This window comes from Dermacentor andersoni, chromosome 2 (assembly GCF_023375885.2).
Source record: "Dermacentor andersoni chromosome 2, qqDerAnde1_hic_scaffold, whole genome shotgun sequence".
Lineage (NCBI taxonomy): Eukaryota > Metazoa > Arthropoda > Arachnida > Ixodida > Ixodidae > Dermacentor > Dermacentor andersoni.
Genome location: NC_092815.1, coordinates 152,627,857 through 152,647,505, shown reverse-complemented (window position 1 = coordinate 152,647,505; position 19,649 = coordinate 152,627,857). Strand labels below are relative to the sequence as shown.

The 19,649-nt window shown below is 46.6% G+C and overlaps 1 protein-coding gene across 1 annotated transcript in view; it reads left to right on the top strand.

The window, feature by feature from the left end:
- LOC126540580 (transmembrane 9 superfamily member 2-like) overlaps positions 1-19,649 on the top strand; it is an 83,886-nt gene extending 64,237 nt beyond the window's left edge. Inside the window, exons 10-17 of the mRNA XM_050187419.3 lie at positions 4,250-4,382; positions 6,284-6,345; positions 7,500-7,557; positions 10,027-10,244; positions 11,938-12,089; positions 14,485-14,596; positions 18,302-18,470; positions 19,330-19,649. Of these exons, the coding sequence (XP_050043376.1) occupies positions 4,250-4,382; positions 6,284-6,345; positions 7,500-7,557; positions 10,027-10,244; positions 11,938-12,089; positions 14,485-14,596; positions 18,302-18,470; positions 19,330-19,397 (972 nt within the window). The 3' untranslated portion in view covers positions 19,398-19,649. The remainder of the gene's footprint in view (positions 1-4,249; positions 4,383-6,283; positions 6,346-7,499; positions 7,558-10,026; positions 10,245-11,937; positions 12,090-14,484; positions 14,597-18,301; positions 18,471-19,329) is intronic.

Here is a 19,649-nt window from a genome sequence, read left to right as displayed (position 1 = left end):
GTGAGAAATAAAAAAAAAGCCTTTTCTTAAATCTTACATGAGCCAACTTATTTTTCAAGAGATATTCGTTGAAATCAAGGGCCACAAGTATAGAACGAAATTATTGAGACGCCCTGTTATCCCGAGCCGGGTACGCTAACATTCCGGAACTTGTCTGATGTTCTTTGTGAACACAGTTTTCCTAATAAATTATTTTTGACGAGCACCTCTGCATCTAATACGTGGTATTTTACTTACGAAAATGCGTCCTATAACTGTCACCGGTAAGTTGTACCGCACTAATCATTTTTCCTCAGGAACGCTGCATTTTTGCAGTAACATTGCATGAATACAAACTAAAACTTGTATTTTACTGGCGGTGTTTCAGCCTACCAATATTATTGAAATAAATTGTTTTTTACAAGTTTCTAGCATATTTTATTTCTATTGAATGCATACTTAAATATGTGCCCTTGTACGCGTAAACCACTTTTGGGCTGGGCACGGCAGTCACTGCAGTGTCTGCACATGAAGTGCAAAGACAATAAAGAGAAACGTAGAATACTGCTAAAACATTACGCAAGATTACACACGTAAAAAAAAAAGGAACAATTGTCGAGAAAGAAAGTGAAGAAGCAATAACATACATTGGCTGGTCGTTAGAGAACCTAGATAAGGCGTGGCGAAAAACAAAGATTTATGCGGGCATAAATAATAGCATATGTAAACAGCTTCACAGACTTAAAACATTCCTTCAGGCAGTGGCTTCACAGGCTTAAAAAAAAAAAAAAACGTTCATTCAGGCAACTGATTAAGGTAAAAGGAAGTGTAAAAATCCCTGCTTATTTTTCCGGAAAGTGTATTTGTTTTAACAACATTACAAAGGGCAATGCTCACTTAAATTCTCAGCTTACTGTTGAGAACAAAAGAAGACGCGCGCTATCATCGCCCACACGGGGCTTCTAATAAATCACTCGCACCGAGCCAAGCTGTGCCGACGCACGTGCAGTCGCATCGCTCTTTACATAGGTTGCCATGACTCCCGGGAAGGAGAGTGCAACATATCATGGACCGACTATACGCCGTCACCGCGGCGTCATTCGAGTTGTCGCTGGAGGAGCAATCGCTGCCGAGGTCTTGCTAGCAACAGAACCGAAGCCTATCGACTTACAAGTTGATAGGCTTCGATATTTCTCATCGACCTGGAAGACAAATGCCATTGCCTTGCTGTAGTGAACGCCAAGATCAAAAAGTTCGTGGTCGACGACGAATACGAAGCGAAATTCATCGGGGCCCTACAGCACCACGAGATCAGCCGGGTTCGCGTCGCTTTGAACTTTTGCACCATTCTTGGATCTCTATACCCACTGACTGACAGCCATATGCGAAGCCCCCCACAAAGTATAAGGACGAACCATCTCGTCCAGGCGGTTCATCCGGTGAGCACGCGAATGTCAGTGCAGACGGCAGAGTGCCGACGCAGCGGGTATGTCTACCGAAGCTTCAAATTGAGGCGAAAATACAGCGTCAGCTCACCCTGAGCTGGCGCTGTACCCAAGGTACTTTGTACCCTGTACAAAGCGATTGCTGACATGCGCCCCACACATCACCACCAGAATTGGGGATAAATTCGAACGGCTCGAAAAACGAAGCATAATAGAAAAATGTTTCAACCTTCGAGAAAGAGGCGATACGACTGTTCAATAATTGCACGAAGCAGCGACATCAAGGCTTCCGACCGAATGCGCAAGCGACAAGACATCCTGTAACTCCAGACGACGTCTCCCGAGCGGCATGAGCGGGTCACGCGCAAGGCGCCGAGCCTCGAGCAAGGAGATAAAATAAAAAAGCATCGAAATGAACCGCTGGCTTCACAACCACAGCTGAAGAAATCGCCATCGCTCACTCAGCGAGGAGACTTACCCCCACCGGTGAAGCGGCGTTCGGAACCGCAGAACTCGTGTGCAATTTACTGACAGCGTCGAGGCCTTCTAAAGGGTTCGTCTTCGGCGACAAAACATGCTCCAGCTAGCACAACAGCCGCCACACGGATGGTTACGTAACAATTGAAAAAGACCGCAACTTGCGGCCTCGTCGGTCTTTGAGATCGACGCACGCGAGCGACGCTACTCCGTGATGATGATGGTGTAGTATAGGGTTTTTATGATGATGATGTATAGGGTTTTTTTCGGCGCAAGGGCCAGGGATGGCCAAAGAGCGCAAAGAAGCCACTACTCCGCAGAAAACATCCCAACGTCGACCCAGCCATACGTGACGACACTAACCTTTTCGACCAAAAGGCTCGTGGACAAGCAGAACTATTTCCCATCCCCCGTATATACAGCGGCAAATCCCGCAACCGCCAGACATGTCCACGCTGGCAACCACAATCAAAGTCGAACGAAAGTGGGCAATTGTCCAGGCATTGTCATCTACCGCGGACCGTCGTTCCGATGTAGCCGTGGACGCTTTCGTGACGCCTACATTAAGAACAAGAAGAACAAGAACGATGACACAGACGACCCGGTCTTCATGAACAGTTGCAAGAAGAAAAGGAAGCAGCGCCCTCTGGTAGCCCCTCCTGTCACCCGTGCGCTGCTGCGTGGTTCATGAGCTTCCGTTCCAGCCTCCAGCGGCAACCGCTGCTGTTACCAGCCCGACGATTCCTGAACGTGCTGGAAGTACATTAGAGTGTCTCAACTTTACGTGTTACGCAATTCTTTACCATGCTACATGATATGAGGTCAACACATGCGCCACCTCTTCACAGAACTACTGTAGACATCCTGGTGTTGTTGGCGCTGATGAATGAAATTTTTAGCATGGCCGGGGGCTCGATCAGAGAGTACTACATTGGGCGTTTTGATCGTGCTGCCGTGGTTTTAGTATACCGTCATCGCCTACTGTGCTTTAGCGTATGAGTATAATTAACGATACAATAAGAAATTGGGCCATCGTAGCGTTTCGCATCGCCTACGCATCACGATTATGATGAACCAAAGCTAGTTAATGTTGTGACGCTATCTAGTAAGTATAAATCGAAACACTTTCGAGGCTCAGTGGCATCTCTTGTCAGGCTTGGCAGTGTCAAAATAAGCGGCTGATCACGTGAATAGCGAAGCGTCACTAATGCATTGCCTTCAGTGTGTGAAGAGACTAAGCGATGGCCGATTTTACCATTTGTGTATTGCTGTAAGGACATAGAACAAGGAGCAAAGAGGAATTCGGAACAAAACGGGTCGCCTTGGCGCTGTTATGCTTTTGCAGAATCGGGGCAACCGGCGGTATCCGCCGTGTTAGTCGGCGATATAGGACGCAACAGGTGCACAGACGCTCTCTCACGGTAACTTATCAGTGCAGTGTATCTCATATTATGGAAAGCCAAAACCGTATTTATTGTTACACGCTGCTTCTCTTCAGGCAGTGCGCAATTAGGACCTATTGCGAAAAAAAATATCATAGTTGGAACGCCAGCACTATGCTACATGTATTTTGGTGCACATATAGGGTACGATATCTCGGGCAGAAGTATAGACTCACAATTCCTGCCGAATCAAAACAGTTCTAACCAAATGATGTCAACTTGGTGATATTAATCCGTCTCACAGGCCAAACTGTTGGTTTCAGGTGTTTCACCACATCAAGACATCTATAATAATCACGCTGCGAAAACCAATGTAAAATTTTCTCCTTCTTCCACGGACAGTAGTTGCACGAAATCACTTTACTGAACCCTCTTTATCACATTCCAATAGCGTTGTTATTGCCATGTTTTCACCTACTATATTGCTTTGGCTTGTTTGTTGTAGCGCCATTGTTTTCCTTTTGTACTTTTATATAACGTGTTCGCACTGATTTGACTCGCTTGTGGTACGAAGCAGCATGTACACAATAAACAGACTATTCTTGAAGGAGTCTGGGGCGCTGTCTAGCCAAGCTTTGTTATAAGCATGAGAATCTAGTTGACAAGCTTGCCATGAATTTAAAAGCGAGGTTGGCATATCGAAAAGGCCGTTGCAAGTGGCCACGATAAAAGGCTGGACCGGTCTATAGACGCGATGTGGTGGCCTAAGGTGGTGGCGGTTAATTAAGGAGCCGTTGTGGGGATTCCTCCGTTTTCACCTGGCCGGAATGCATGCGTTGAAGTTTTGCTTTGTGTACGCTTCTTTTCCTCCTGAGCGCCATTCGATTGGCTCGCATCACGGACCCATGCTTCGCCCTCAGCCACCTCTCATGTATGGACCCTCTATAACCTCTCCCGGTCGTGCAGGAGGAGGCCCAGGAGGAGACCGGCTGGAAGCTGGTGCACGGAGATGTGTTCCGTACGCCGGGCAACAGCATGCTCCTCTCGGTGTTCGTGGGCAGCGGCGTTCAGATCTTCTTCATGACCTTCATCACGCTGCGTGAGTGTCGTCGGGACCATCTAGGGAGCCTTCGTTCGTAGACACGCTCGAGCGTAGGCGTGTCTATGAAGGCGCCTCACGACCATCGTTGGCAAAGCGCCGCCGGCGTAAGCAACCGAACCTGACCGACCGGTGGAGACACGCCCCACGGCCTCCGACATTGTGCGCGCTCACGCCAGCTCGCAGAGAGGCACCGATTGCATTGCCCCGATGCGGCGATTTCGTGTACTTCGTAGACAGGACGTGTCGAAAGAGAGTGCCGCTATGATCATTGGCTAGAAATGTAGTGCGCGATTTACGTTCGCGCAGTATTGCGAGTACCGGGAAAAGAAAAAGCTATTTGGCATTACGTTTCACAGCCATTTTGAGTACCGCTGAGCAGCGGACGAGATGTCGCAACTGCGGGAACGACGCATCACATGCCGAGCGCTGTGGCGTGCAATGGCTGCCTCGCGGAAGCTGTTTGAACCGTAAAAGTGGCGCCATGGTCTCCGAGTTTAGACCGATCGCAGACGTTCGCGGAGGCCGTGGGGACGCAGTGGAACGCCGTCAACAGGCTGAGCAGGCTTGGCAACTGTGGCACGCCGACTTCCACTAATGCCTTGCCGCTATTGGGTGGTACCACACGAAGCCACGGGAAAGAGAAATGCGCACCTTAAAGCCGCGAAAACTCGAAGTGGAGGGCAACGCTCAGTTTGCTTGTATATTTCTCTGGGCGATAACTAGGCTTTTTGTTCGTGAATTTTTATAGTTTCTTGCTCTGTGTTTTCTGAAATGCTGAGAATTTATCTAGAGCAATTAGGGTGACCGAAAACTGCTTCGGAGCATCCCTTTAAACCACTTCCCCGGTTAACTGCAGGAACCTCTTGCGCATGACTTTGGCATCTCCGAATGTGCTAAATTAACGGGCTTGATGCGGCTGATTGACCAGCGTTGTTGAATCATGTACTGTGCCATCCGCTGTTAAAGGACGCAGGTGAGTATAGAGCGTGTGCGAAATATCCCCCACTGGCGTGTGCACAATCCGGCCGCCAGCTGTGTAGCAGAGGGCTTGTGGTTCGTGGCGCTGTCATCTTTCTACACACCTGTGTAGTGTACTGACCTATAGCTTCAACCGGAACCTGCAGCTAGAGTGACGGAAAATGGAGAACCGCACTAAAGAATGGTTCCTTTGAAGCCTTGTTTACACAGCCGTCAAACGTTCCGTGGCGTCACCATCGCAGCATCGGTTCTCGTCAGGGGAGAGGGTGTCCCGAGTCGTTTTCTCCTCGAAAACGGGTCGCCGGCGACGTAGAACGGTGCTCTAGGTTTCCGCCACCAGCACGATGACGGAGATCCACGCCTACAAAATGTACCAATGAGAAATAAAGAAGCCGTCAATAAATACAGCCATTTTACAAAGCTGAAGCTGGCAACAGCAGCGGCTGCTGCTTTGTTTACACCTGCGTTCCGCGTGTGGCAGATCGAGTACTGAGCCGTGCGTTTCGGTGGTGCTGAAATGTGCGAAATGAACAACGCCAAAGGACGTTTCAACGCCGAATTGCTCATTGAGTTAGTCCGGCTTCGCAGGCTCCTATATGATAGCAGAGACTTATGCTGCTGTCGACGTCACCACCGCCGTTCGCCTATTCGTGCACTAGCTGCTCCGTAACGCCTGCTGTACGTTATTTTCGACGTGACAGTGACGCGACGCAATGTTTGATGGCTGTGTGAATGAGGCCTAACAGTGCACTGCGCTGTATACCTTGCTTTCGACGACTGTAATTGTTGTCAATGTCGCGGCAGCGACGGTCACGCCGTCGCAATGTCTAATCACCAACACAGATCTCGGTTACAGGCGAGGATTTTCAGCCACGAACAGCTGCGACATTCTTTTCCTTACGCTCTCTAACCTTGCGCAGTGTTCGCCTGCTTTGGCTTTCTGTCGCCGGCTAACCGTGGGGCCCTGATGACTTGCGCCATGGTGAGTGTTTCTCGCTGTAACGAGATGCGTAAGAGAGACTGCAGAGAGAAAAAAAGAACCAGTTGAGCTGCCTTAGTAAATTACACAACAACAACGACAACAAAAAGGGCCATTGTTGCCTGAAGGCAAGGCTTTACAATCACGCACGCGAATGCTGAGGTGACTGGACAGCACAGGTATGCATATTATATAGTTACGCTACCCTATACGTTCGTGTATGCAGCGACCAGTTGCCCGAACGTCAAAGAAACAAGTCATTTCACGCCACCCGGCCACAAACTTCTTCTTGCGTTTAACCGTGCAACTGTCTGCCTATGTGCTTCCTCTGTCTCATTCCTGCTTGTGTTTGTTGCACTGAAAGCTACCATGATTTCGAGAACAATTGTAGGACCAGAATGATCTAACGCGGGAGAACACTTAATTTCCATGACGTCACTATCACGTACCAGTGCTGAGTCGTCGCCGAGGAAGTCAATAAATATGACTCTGACCTTCATTCTTTCTAAGAATCAACGTCTTACAAAAAAAAAAAAAAAAGAAGAGAACCTCGAAAATGAAGCGCTTAGAAGCGCTTATGCTGAACTGATATCTATATAGTTATTGTCTGGTGTATTGACTAAGTCGAGATGCTATCTGCGCGTTGGTGTCGAAACATAGCTTCACAGAGTCTCGCTCTCAATATAGATACTTAGACAGCGTAAATGTGTCATGTTAGACGCCAGCAGCACGGCTAGTGGCCACATACCGCGTTGTGCTCGGTCAAAGAGCAGAGAACGATTACTACATACGTCGACGGTGTTTTTTCTTCTGACTACTGACTTGATGCTGTCCGTAGTGACTTGTGCCAACCTTCTTCATGCGAGAATAATTGGTTTCATTAGATTTTTCGACGAGAATCAATTGTGCAGTATAAGAATTCTCACCATGCAGACATAGCTTCACATGATCCCGACACCAGCGTTAGAGGCTTTGTTATGGGGCTTTCGTTGTATCAGTAACACGCTTACACCAAGGTGCTGTTTGCATTTTCTCCGCGTGGTTACACCGATGTGATGCTTGCGATGTCGCTCGCACCGATGTGAATTTAAGCAGCTTCGACTGCAAGCTGCGATGCGCCGGCCTGATGCGTATGAGCAGTGCTTGTTTCCTCGCAGGTGCTGTTCGTGTGCCTAGGGACTCCGGCTGGATACGTATCGGCGGTCATGTACAAGAGTAAGAACAACTTCTACATTTGCGGCGATAACGCTGAATGCAAATTATTTTCTTTCTAAATGCCGTGTGCCAACTAGCCCAACAGGAAACGCTCTTAAAGTAAAGATTGTAATGCCTAATATCGGTTCTGTGACAGTTATAAAAAGTGCCAGCCGTGAACAGTTCCTCACGGGATTTTTTTCGCATCTTATGTGACAAATTTACGTGTTGAAACCGTATATAGATGTTACAGAAAATCTTCGAAGGAAATGTCTTGAGTGGAGACATCGGCAGTCGGATTTTAAAGCTGCTTCGCCTTAGTGGCCTTATTTACATTTAGTTTGTGCTGCGTTAGAGGGTTGGCCAGGCCTCCACATTGGTCTGGCTTCCAAAATCAATCGGTTGTGGCTCCAGATCTCGAAGGCCGTCATTGGCACCACAGTTATCATTATCCGCACAAACTCTCACACCTTAGTCACACCTTAGCATAAACTCTCGCACCTTAGTCTTAACCCAGACATCTTTAATTGGATCCGTGAATTTCTAACCGAGCGCCTTCAGTTTGTTTCCGCTAACTCTATCTCCTCAATCCTATCTCCCGTTCTATCCGGTGTGCCCCAAGGCTCTGTCCTTGGGCCTCTCCTCTTTCTCATATATATTAATGACCTTCCACTTATCATCCAACATACGCCTTTTCGCGGACGATTGTGTTTTATACCGACAAATAACAAATGCTTTAGACTGCTCCGCTCTTCAGGAAGACCTCCTCTAAATCCAGGCATGGTGCAGGAAATGGTACATGTCCCTCAATGTCAGTAAGTGTTCTCACGTGTGCTTTCATCGACGTCGTAATTATGTAGTACCGCCCTACTCCCTTAACAACTGCACTTTAACACAGTGTGAAACATTTAAATACCTAGGAGTGCATATATCTAGTGACTTATCTTGGACCCATTATATATATCAGTAAACTAATTCCTGCAACCGATTACTAGGTTATCTACGACGTGACTTGTCATCAGCACCTCCTTCAGTCAAACTACTAGCACATAAAACCTTAATTCGAACTAAACTAGAATATGCTTGTGCTATTTATAACAACCATCAGGTTATTATGATTAATACCATTGAATCGGTTCAGAACCGAGCGGCCAGATTCATTCTTTCTGACTACTCCTATTCCACAAGTGCTTTAGCCTTAAAACCCAGGTTGTGTCTTCCCTCGCTCACCTCCCGCCGCAAAAGTGCTCGTCTTCTTTTATTTTTTAGGTTCTTTCATTTACAGCCCACAGGTAACCAGGTCACCATTCCAGCCCATCGTTTTTCCCGCCACACACATCCTTATGCTGTGTATCTACCTCACGCCCATTCCACTACGTATCAACGTTCTTTTTTTCAATACACAGCCCGTGAATGAAATACCCTTCCTTCTGGCATCGCCCTCATCACTGACATTTCTCGTTTCAAAGCTGCCATCGAAGACCATCTTTCAAGTCACATAACCTAACCTGACACGCCGTTTTTTCAATGTGCCCACCCCTCATGTAATGTCCTGTCCAGGGACCTTTGAGGTATAATAAATAAATAAATAAATAAATAAATAAATAAATAAATAAATAAATAAATAAATAAATAAATAAAAATAAATAAACCAGAGAGCGCAACCATCTTATTATAATATTCTTTCGCTTTTGGTCCTGCCCGAAGCGCTGCTTGAACCTCATTCGGTCATAGGAATTTTGCCATTAACCATTAGTGTATGAATCGATTTCCTGCCGCTATGCCAACCATTTCGCCGCCAACGGGACGCCGTACATGGCCTTTTAGACCTCAAGCGACCACCGTACCATCGGCCGACGCCATCCTTGGCCTCTCGTCCACGGCCTCCGATGATCTCGCTATGATTACTACAGGCCACCGCTGCCCTGTCAAAACGCCTTCAAAACATCACGTTACCGAAGCCTTCGCGCTTTGTGCATTGTATTCGCCCTTCTACCCTGGAATTTCTAGAACCTCAAAGAGTCTTCTCTTTGTTTACAGACTGATAGTATTTACACGCGTTACCTGAAGAAGTTCCAAGATGTCATTTGCTGAAATTCGATCCCATAATTCCGCCAAGGCGTGACACTGATGCGGCGGTTGAGCGTTCTGGTGAGGATTGTGTTCGTCACTGCTTTTTGGCGGCTACACAGTGTCTATGGTTGCCGATTCACACGCATGCCCCCGCGCCGGGAAGAGCCAATCGAAGACGTCACTCAATAAGTGTAGGAACAACTCAAGCTTCGCGAAAACTGGAGAGGATTCGAAGGGGCTGAAGGGAAGTGCAGGCACTCTTTTGAGCGAAGTTGCAGGTTCCCCAACGCGCATATGAGAAAATTAATATTTGACTCAGTCATTCATGAAAGCATTGCCTAAAGATTAGAGTTAGCGAGCTGAAAAAGTTTTGCAGGGCCGGCTTTATGTTGACGATGGTGCCTTCATCTGTCGCAGCATTCGGCGAGTATCGGTGGAGGCTGAACATGTTGCTGACGGCGCTGGTGTGTCCTGGCGTCGTGTTCTCCGTGTTTTTCGTTCTGAACCTTCTGCTCTGGGCCAAGGAGAGCTCTGCCGCCATCCCCTTCACGACCTTGATCGCGCTGCTCGCGCTGTGGTTCGGCATCTCGCTGCCGCTCTGCTTCGTGGGCGGCTACTTCGGCTTCAAGCGCAAGGTGGGCGCTTTAAGTCTCTCTGGCCAATTTCTTACGTTACAGGCTCTTGGGACCCAAGGCAGCTAGAGGGATCATGGCCGCTTTTCATTTAAGTTAATATTGCCGACAAATGGGAAAAATGTATTGTTTTATTTATATATAGTTAACTCAGAGGTGTCAAGATCAAGAATGGGGACATTTTGTGAGGACTAGTGTCCCGATCACATACTCGGTAATTCCAAGAAAAAAGATTTGCGCCTGATGTTACTAGTAATTGAAGCTCGAAAAGTAGTGCAGATCCATGGCAAGAAACGCGCAAACTGATGAGATTTAAAAATAAATAAATAAATTATGCGGTTTTATATGCCAAAATCAAGACGTGAGTATGAGGCACGCCGTAGAGGTGGACTCTGGAAACTAGGACCATCTGGGGTTCTTTAACGTGCGTCTAAATCTAAGTACACAAGTGTTTTCGCATTTCGTACTCATCGAAACGCGGCCGCCGTGGCCGGGATGATAAGGTTTAAGGTGGTTAACACATATAATAACCGTGCTGAAATAGTCTGAATTTTTCAGACAATTCTGAAAAACAAATCTTGTTTTCTCAAAGAGTGAGAGAGAGAGAGAGAGAGAGAGAGAGAGAGAGAGCATCATTACAGCTGCTGCACGCCCATGCTGCTTTTGATGGTGATTCTTTTTTCGAACGTTTTTCACGCCAAGTTGGCATTGAAGACCGCGAGAGGCTCACTGTCTGTCGCCAAGCCACTCAAATAGATTCTTAAAATAAATTGTGGGATTTTACGTGCCAAAGCCACTTTCTGATTATGAGGCACGCCGTAGCGGGGGACTCCGGAAATTTTGACCACCTGGGGTTCTTTAACGTGCACCTAAATCTAAGTACGCGGTTGTTTTCGCATTTCGTTCCCATCGAAATGCGGCCGTCGTGGCATGGATTCGATCCCGCGACCTCGGGCTCAGCAGCCCAACGCCATAGCCACTGAGCAACCACGTCGGATTAAATAGATTCTTACCATTGCAAATTGAATATAAGCAGCCGATACAGGCTGGGACTACGCCCCTGCCTGTAGTGGCTGCTTATATTTCATTTGTTGCTAGACCAAAGCGTATAAAGCAAAAACTTGTTTTGACAAGAAATGCAGAGAAATAGTTAGTCCCTCTTTACCTAACCAGTTATTCTTGAGAAAACAGTAAAATAAATAAATAAATAAATAAATAAATAAATAAATAAATAAATAAATAAATTTTAGTTTCTGATGCCAGTTCTCTTGAACAAACACTGCACAAGTAAATCCCATGCATGCTTAGATAACAAGTATCCAAGTTAGGCATCACTTTGTAAATGCACAATGCGTTTTGATCGTGGGGTCATATCAAATGTTAGCGTACATATTTCGCAGTTTATGTGCAAATTTTTCTTTTTGCCATTGTTTTATTATTAGTATATCTTCATTCATTTACGATTTAAACTGCCATCTCGTGTTTGATAGCACGTTGTCGTGCCATGCTTACTGTGCGGACCGCAGGTACACTCAAGCTACAACGATGTATCTTTTCGCCCGCCGTCTCTTTCCCCTTTACAAAAAGTGGAATAAGGTTTCATTGATGAATTGAATAATTGGTTCATTAATTCATACAGGCATGCCTTCTATTTATTTCGTGTATGCGCGCTTATCGCTTGCTTGCACCTCGCCAGGCCATCGAGTATCCCGTGCGGACAAACCAGATCCCGAGGCAGATTCCGGCGCGCAGCCTTTTCACGGATCCCTTTCCGGCCATTTTCATGGGCGGCGTCCTGCCGTTTGGCTGCATCTTCATCCAGCTCTTCTTCATCCTCAACTCTATCTGGTAAGTGCGTGACCCTCGCTGTCGTGGGCATGGCTTTAAAACAGCGGCCTTGGACCTTGTGGAAGAGTACTTGCGAGACGTGGCTGGCAATACTGTCGTCTGTGGACGAGCACTGCGGCTGCACAACGAGGTCAACTGCGACCGAATTTCACTTCGGCTTAACCGAATATGAATGAGTAGTATATAGTAATAACGCAACCTTATCAAAGCTGCAGGGCTGGTTACTGTGGGATTTTTCCATTGGACAGCCTTTAAGTATAGCACATGAGCTGACGAAGTGGTCACCTCGTGGTTAGCGGTTACGACGCAAATCCCACACCACGACCTTCAAAGTTTTCAGCAGGCTACAAGTGACGGCTGCCCATAGAGTTTCTGGCAAAATGTACTCGTGGGCACAAGTGTTTAGGAAAGCTGCAAGCTCAGCCTTCGTGGGAATGGCTTAAAGCGGCTTTTGAGACTTGGCAGACTAACTATTTTAAACAAAATATTGTATATAAGCGCAACAAGCCGCTATGAATACTCATGTGCGCAGAATCCTTGCTTTTGAAAGAAACTATGAGCGCAAATAGATAACGTCTGAAGATCGCTTGAAGCCAGAAGCACGAATGTGAAATAGATCCAAGTACCAAGCATCATTCTTATGGTAGCTAAAGGGTGGTGTCACCATAGTTGCCTCTAGTAATTTATTAGGAAACTAAATATGGTTGGAGTCGTCCCTGTGTTTACGGATTACAGTGTTTCCTTCGTACTACTGTAATGGAACTTGTTGGAACCAATGGAGCGCTCTTATTCGTCCTGTTTACGCCCTTATGGCTTCATTTCTGTGTTTCACTTACTAAAACGAATCAGCAACTAGGCCAATTAGCCAATAAGTTATTAGAATTAAGCTTATAGAGGCAGTCTTTTGGGGCCAAATAACATCTGTGCAGAAAGTCCAAAGCGAAAATGCGGGTCATCTGCGACAACGGCAGAGCGAAAAGAGCAGGCTATTGCTGTAGTTGGAATGATCGCTGCAGATGACGCGACAGCTTTGCCAAATAACGTGGCAACGAAGCGTATCGAGCGTTACACCGAAAAGAATACCCATGTGTAGCATACAGTGGTACACCCGAAGAAAAAAATTGACTCGCCATCCCGGTCAGCAGAGCTGTTGAAAACGACCACTACAACTGCTGAACGAGGTTTGGAACGCTTTATTGCTTTAGAGTAATGGTAGTAATGGGAGCAATGGTAATATTGACGGCACGCCGCCGCCCGTAGCGGTGCTGAAACAACGTTGAAATCAGTTGCTAGGCTGTTAATATTATACAGGAAAAGCTAGAGACGAGCAAGCTGCCGTCGCCGCGGCAGTTTGCGCAACAGTAATCTCTACGGGGAAACGTATGCGGGGACCGCTACGTGTTTCTCATTGTTATCAGGAGCGCCTTATCATCAATTATATGGTTCAGATGATTATTTTGTGCTTGCTCTTTGATGAAACTTTGTTGAAACTGTTGAAAATGCTGTTGAGTTTCTCGTGTGCGCGATTCCAAAGAATCTATGCGCTGTTCGCTTCACTTTGCTGACTGCTTGAAGCCTCTGTCTTAAGGGGGGCATGCACCACTGCTCCTGGCCCTGCAGTGCCACCGGGATAGGCCTACATTTTAGCTGACGGACGCTGTTACGAGAAATGCCGACCAACCAAAGGCTAACAGCCTCGCTGAAAAAAAAAAAAAAAACACGGTTCCCTGAGGGACCACAGCATGTTCCATTACGTAACTTCTCAATATTCGTGGCCGTGATAGAAGAGGAACGTAAGTTTTATTTCCAAATATAAATATTCGAGTCCGGCGTCTTTTTAGTTGCCGCATTTCTGCTTCAGTTCCACGTTTAATGCTTCAGCTTTATATTTGATCGCACACAGATGAAGATGGGAAGTATTCGAGAACTATTCTAGTTTGAGAATGGCGACTATTTGACTTTGAGGCCGAGGGAAGTAGGACGATATACGACTCGTTGTTGCAATGCTTCGAATATTCGCGCGCACCTTCCACGTTGCCCTGCAACAGCAAGAAGTAACCTTCATCGCTACTTCACCACATAACCCTATATTTCGGTGAACAAAGGGACCGTGTCGCTAGTATGTAACCACTGCACGTTTAGATCCGATGTCCGATGCGTTGGGGGGGGGGGGGGGGCTACGACGTAATTGGCCTTCTTTGTTTTTGTTTTTTTCGAACGGAGGTCACCGAAAATTTTCGCGTGTTTGGGATACGTAACCGGCCTAGTTGACGCAGCCGTATCGCCGACGCTATTGTCACTGGTGCTAGCAGCGGTTCGTTGCATTCCAGTTGTTGACCACGTGTGTTCTCCATCATATCTTGTATATGTACACATACGACTCGTGCCTCTCCAGGTCCAGCCAGATGTACTACATGTTCGGCCTTCTTTTCCTGGTATTCATCATCCTCATCATCACCTGTTCCGAGACCACGGTGCTGCTCTGCTACTTCCACCTCTGCAATGAGGTAAGTCACCAGCAGTGTTCGCTCTCAAGGAGACATAATCCGGAGCAGTGTTCGCTCTCAAGGACACATAATCCGGACACTGAAGACATACTGGCACGCGCATTTTTAGAAGTGCGGAAACTCTACCACACGTTTGTGCGCAGGTGAAACGTATCACATTTAGTAAGTATATGATGGTCGGGGAAGCACTCGTATTCGAACTTGCCGCATTTTATTTAGATACTAAAGTCGTCCCACAGTGCTGGACCAATTCGCGTTTATCGCAGCGTTTAGCACAGGACAATTTGCTGGCGTCGTGTATAACGACAAGGTTATGAATGGTGGAATTTCTTTAAAAAAAAATACAAGAAATGCAGGTCCAACGCACATCTTTGAATCTGTGTGCAGGGAAGCTTTCGGGAAGCGGGTAAATTAAATGTTTATCATGAACGTATGTGCGCTGCGTACAACTGTATTTAGTGTCTTCCTATGCAATGTGTGTAATCTTATATAATGTACTGCTCCTCCATTTGCGGTGGGAGTGGCACATTCGGCATGAACATGTAATTTATTAACACAGTTTAACATACTATTCCTCTTTAGACGAGAAGAAAGGGGGTTAACCGAGGGGCCCGATTTTTAATAGTCATATCATAAGAGGCCAACAAACACTGACACCAAGGACAACATAGGGGAAATTACTTGTGCTTAATGAATGAAATGAAGAAACGAGAAATTAATGGAAGTTAGAGTGGATAAAAAAAACAAGTTGCCGCAGGTAGGAACCGAACCCACAACCTCTTCTTCATTTCATTCATTAAGCACAAGTAATTTCCCCTATGTTGTCCTTGGTGTCAGTGTTTGTTGGCTTCTTATGATATGGCTATTAAAAATCGGGCCCCTCGGTTAACCCCCTTTCTTCTCGAATATTACATAACGAGGGTCTCGAATCCGGCAACATTGATGCCTTCAGGTAGCATGTGTGGGCTTATTGATCAGTTGCCTTCACCCAAAGAGATCACGTTCTCGTGACGCCTGCGGCAAAAAGGACGTTCCACGTCCGCCGCCAAGGTCTGTGAGTGGTGGCACTGGCTAACACTCCCAGGGTTCTACTACGGCACATAAATACCCAAGAAAGTCGATGGGGAAATGGCGCTGCTGTAGCTAAATTGGTAGAGCATCGCACGCAAAATGCAAAGGTTGTGGGTTCGGTTCCCACCTGCGGCAACTTGTTTTTTCATCCACTTTAATTTCCATTAATTTCTCGTTTCTTCATTTCATTCATTAAGAACAAATAATTTCCCCTGTGTTGTCCTTGGTGTCAGTGTTTGTTGGCTTCTTATGATATGACTATTCCTCTTTAGGTTACTTTAGGTTATTTGTCAAACGGGCCGACATGTAGTGCGACTGCTGCGCCATAGTTACCAGCGCGAACAAAGCTAAGGAAAAAAGTTGGGACAGGAAAGGGCGCTAGACTTCAACTGACAGAATTTTATTCGGATAACATGCAAGAAGGTTTGGCATCTAAGTACTGGTGCCGAATGCGTAAGCGTACCGTACATCTCTGGCACTCACTCATAAAGAAGTGTTGTACCTTGAGAAGAGCCTTGTTATCAATGATTTGTAATGACACGTTGTGGGCGGCTGTCCGCTTCGCTGCTCTCTTGGTTATCTCCTTTGTGGCACTTTTGTCTATGCGTTTGTCTGCGCATTTATTTGAGCATCAGGTGGTCTCTGCATGTTATCCGAATAAAATTCTGTCAGTTGAAGTCTAGCGACCCGCCCTGTCCCATGTCCCCCCCCACAAGCTAGCTGTGTTCGCGCTAGTAACTACGCTACATCAATTGCGTCAACACGAACTAGCACAACTCACTTCGTTAATAAAGCGTGACCTTTCACTCCTCCTTTCGCGACGTTAGGTTAGGTTAGGTGGTATGCATTTGACACAATAAATGTACAGAGTTTGTATAAATTGTGAAAAGGCGGGCGGAAAGAAAACTGCATCCACAGCAGCTCGACTGGTCCTACTCATCATTCACCTAGCAGCAGATAGCACAGTTTTGCGCACAATTCCAAAGAAACAAACACGCGAGAAAAAAAACACATGCTAGAAACTCGATACAGCATAGTGTATCAGTGGCAGATCGCCATACATAATCAACGATAATAATATATGAGATCTCATTAACAAGCGTTTTGTAAGGCAAAGAGTGCCTTACGAAACATGGTACCATACTTCTTCCCCCACGGCTTATATTGTGTTTTGTGTAGCCCGCATGCGAGCTCTGTTTGAGTCCTACTGCATTCGTCGTGGACTCAAGGCATGTTGTAATCGAGTAGAGCTACTAGTTGAGTGACACCTACGATAAGAGGCCGAAAGTCATGGAAAAAAGAAAGCAGTGATAGTTCAGAGCTTGACGGAAAGCCGTCTGGCGAGGGCGGGACATAATAGAAATAAAGCATGAACAGGCAAATTAAAAATAAAATAGTGTCAATCTACGTTTTGGGACCCATACGAGTCCCTTGTTTGCCAGATGAATCCAGCTGAAAAGCTATTGCAGCGGATAATGTACGAAGCGGATGGTGCAGTATAATGTAGTGAGTAAAATTTTATATCTTTGAAAGATTTTAAAACCATTGTTTCCATTGGATATATCAAAGATGTTTCAGACCTATGTACGACTTGAGTATAAAAAAGGACAGACGAATATACGATGGGTCTACGTCGTTTTTGTATTGTAATATTGATGGTTGCTTGATAGTCGTTCGTCAACACCAGGTATGGCGAAATCAGTTTAGGAGCTCCCATCTGGTCGGTCAGTGAACCTGCGCCATCTTGCGACTTAATTTCTGGCGAGACGCTCGACTCTAGAGTGCTACAAATACGGTCCATGGCTTAGCCAATTAATAAGCACCCGGCATAATATCTTCGAAGGTTAATTACCCGAGAATACAGCCACAGGCCATTCATCGCTCCGCTGTGAGGCAAAAGCTGCTTTTCGTTGTCAGCGGCTGTTAAGGATGCGCAAGGTGCATATTTGGACTAGTTGGTTGGAGGTGTTAAAAATAACAGTGGTGAAGGTAGAAATTTTACTAAAGACAGAGAAATACAGTGTTCGTTTTTCTTTGCTTCTTTTGTACAAGCTCTATTCAAGGGACGTTGCTCTTCGACTAGCGCTACGTCTAGCTAGGAATGTATTGACCAACGACACCATTCTCCGAGAAAGAAAACAAAAATGAAAATTGTGGCAGGCACCATCGCAGGTGATCGTCAGTGTCAGCAATAGCCTTCTTGTGTGACCTGTTGCATTTCCCCGTGCCATCCGGAAATCACGAAACCTCACTGGGTACATCAGCTGGGACACGAAGTGGCAGTCTCACTCCCATCGAAAAGCGACCGCTGGGCTCGAACCCTGCGACCCGGAGCTTAACCGCGCAACGCCACGGCCACTGGTCGACCGCGGCGGGTGCCGAGGAAAGAAATGTCATTGTTACAACACTGAAGCGACCACGTCTCAATATATGCTGGATTACGACGCCATTATAGTCATTTGTTAGGACGGGTACTTGGGCCGTGGGACGACTGCTAACTGGGACACTGTGGGGCAGTTTTGAGTGCCTGCCAAGTTTTGGCACGCGAGTCAGCTACAAGCATGCGGAGTGAATGCAGTCTACACTCGCTCTTCGTTAGACGGTTCGGCCTGAAGTGTGCGTGTGCATGCGCAGGACTACCGCTGGTGGTGGCGTTCGTTCCTGTCGAGCGGCAGCTCGGCGCTGTACCTGTTCTTCTACTGCGTCTACTACTTCAAGCGCCTGAGCATCACGGACACCGCGTCCACCTTGCTCTACTTTGGATACACCTTCATCATCGTCTTCCTCTTCTTCCTGCTCACCGGTGAGTGCACACCTTCCTCAACGGGGAAAAAAAACTTCGCAGCTGCATGTATGGCAATCTGAGCGACTAATGTGCACCATGGACGGCGAAGTTGCACGAGCGATTTCTCACACCGTTCCGAAGTGCGGGGTCCTATATCCCGGTTGTTATTATAGTGACGATTCATCACCGACGTGCCGGCCTTATTCCAGGCAGACTGCATTGTTGACTGCTATTTGCCACCGTAGCCGTACAAGCTCCGGGCTGAGCACCAACGTGGAAGCAAGAATGTACACGTGAGAAACAAGAATTACTACAGTAAGCGTGCAAGAAAAAGTGTTAGGTATTCGCATGAGGTGTACGCGAGGTAATGCATATTTTACAGTCAACTACGATCACGTTTCGAAGCAAAAAACTAAGGATTGCAGCAAGAACTAGGGACTCCGGCGGCTCAGTGCGGCGCTGCTGATTGATACCGAGCTGATGCTGAGCACGCCGGCCTTCGTCTGGAGGAAACGGCACGGAAACTTTCCTTGCCAACCTGGTTGCAAAATTGTTCAGAAAGGCAAACTATATCGACGTCCTCTGCGCGCCATGTTCTTCGCAAAGCGCTCCGATATATGCTGTCTTGGCTAAAGAAAAGTGTGAATTTGTTGACGGTATCAGTATAACGTCAATAAATTTGAGTCGTCTTTTGAGTTATTCCTTAAGATTATCCAGTCATTATTCACGAATTCGAAGTGACCTTATGTCGGGGGCTTCGTGATGTGCGGTCACCAAGAAAGCTAATGGCTGTACTCTTAATAGTAGTTGTGAATCCTGATGTAACTATGCCGCTTTTAAAGTGAAGGTGCCTTTGTACGTTTGTTTCTCCTCGCAGGAATGGTGGGATTCATTTCTTGTTTCTTGTTCGTCCACAAGATTTACGGAGTCGTCAAGGTCGACTAGGACTCGTCACGCAATGCGGGCCGTCCCTCGCTCTCGGCCGTTGATTTGGCTCTGTGCGGTCACTGTGGCCCAGCGTTGCGACAAGCGTGGTCAGAAAACAAACTATACCACGTGTTCTTGGCGTTTGGGAAAGAGGAGAGGACAAGTTCTTCAGTGTGTTGTTATGTTTTCTTTCTTTGAGTGCAGTCTTCTTTTACTTTGACAAAACACTGTTTTCTGTCACTGAAAAAATAAAATAAAAAGGATACGGGG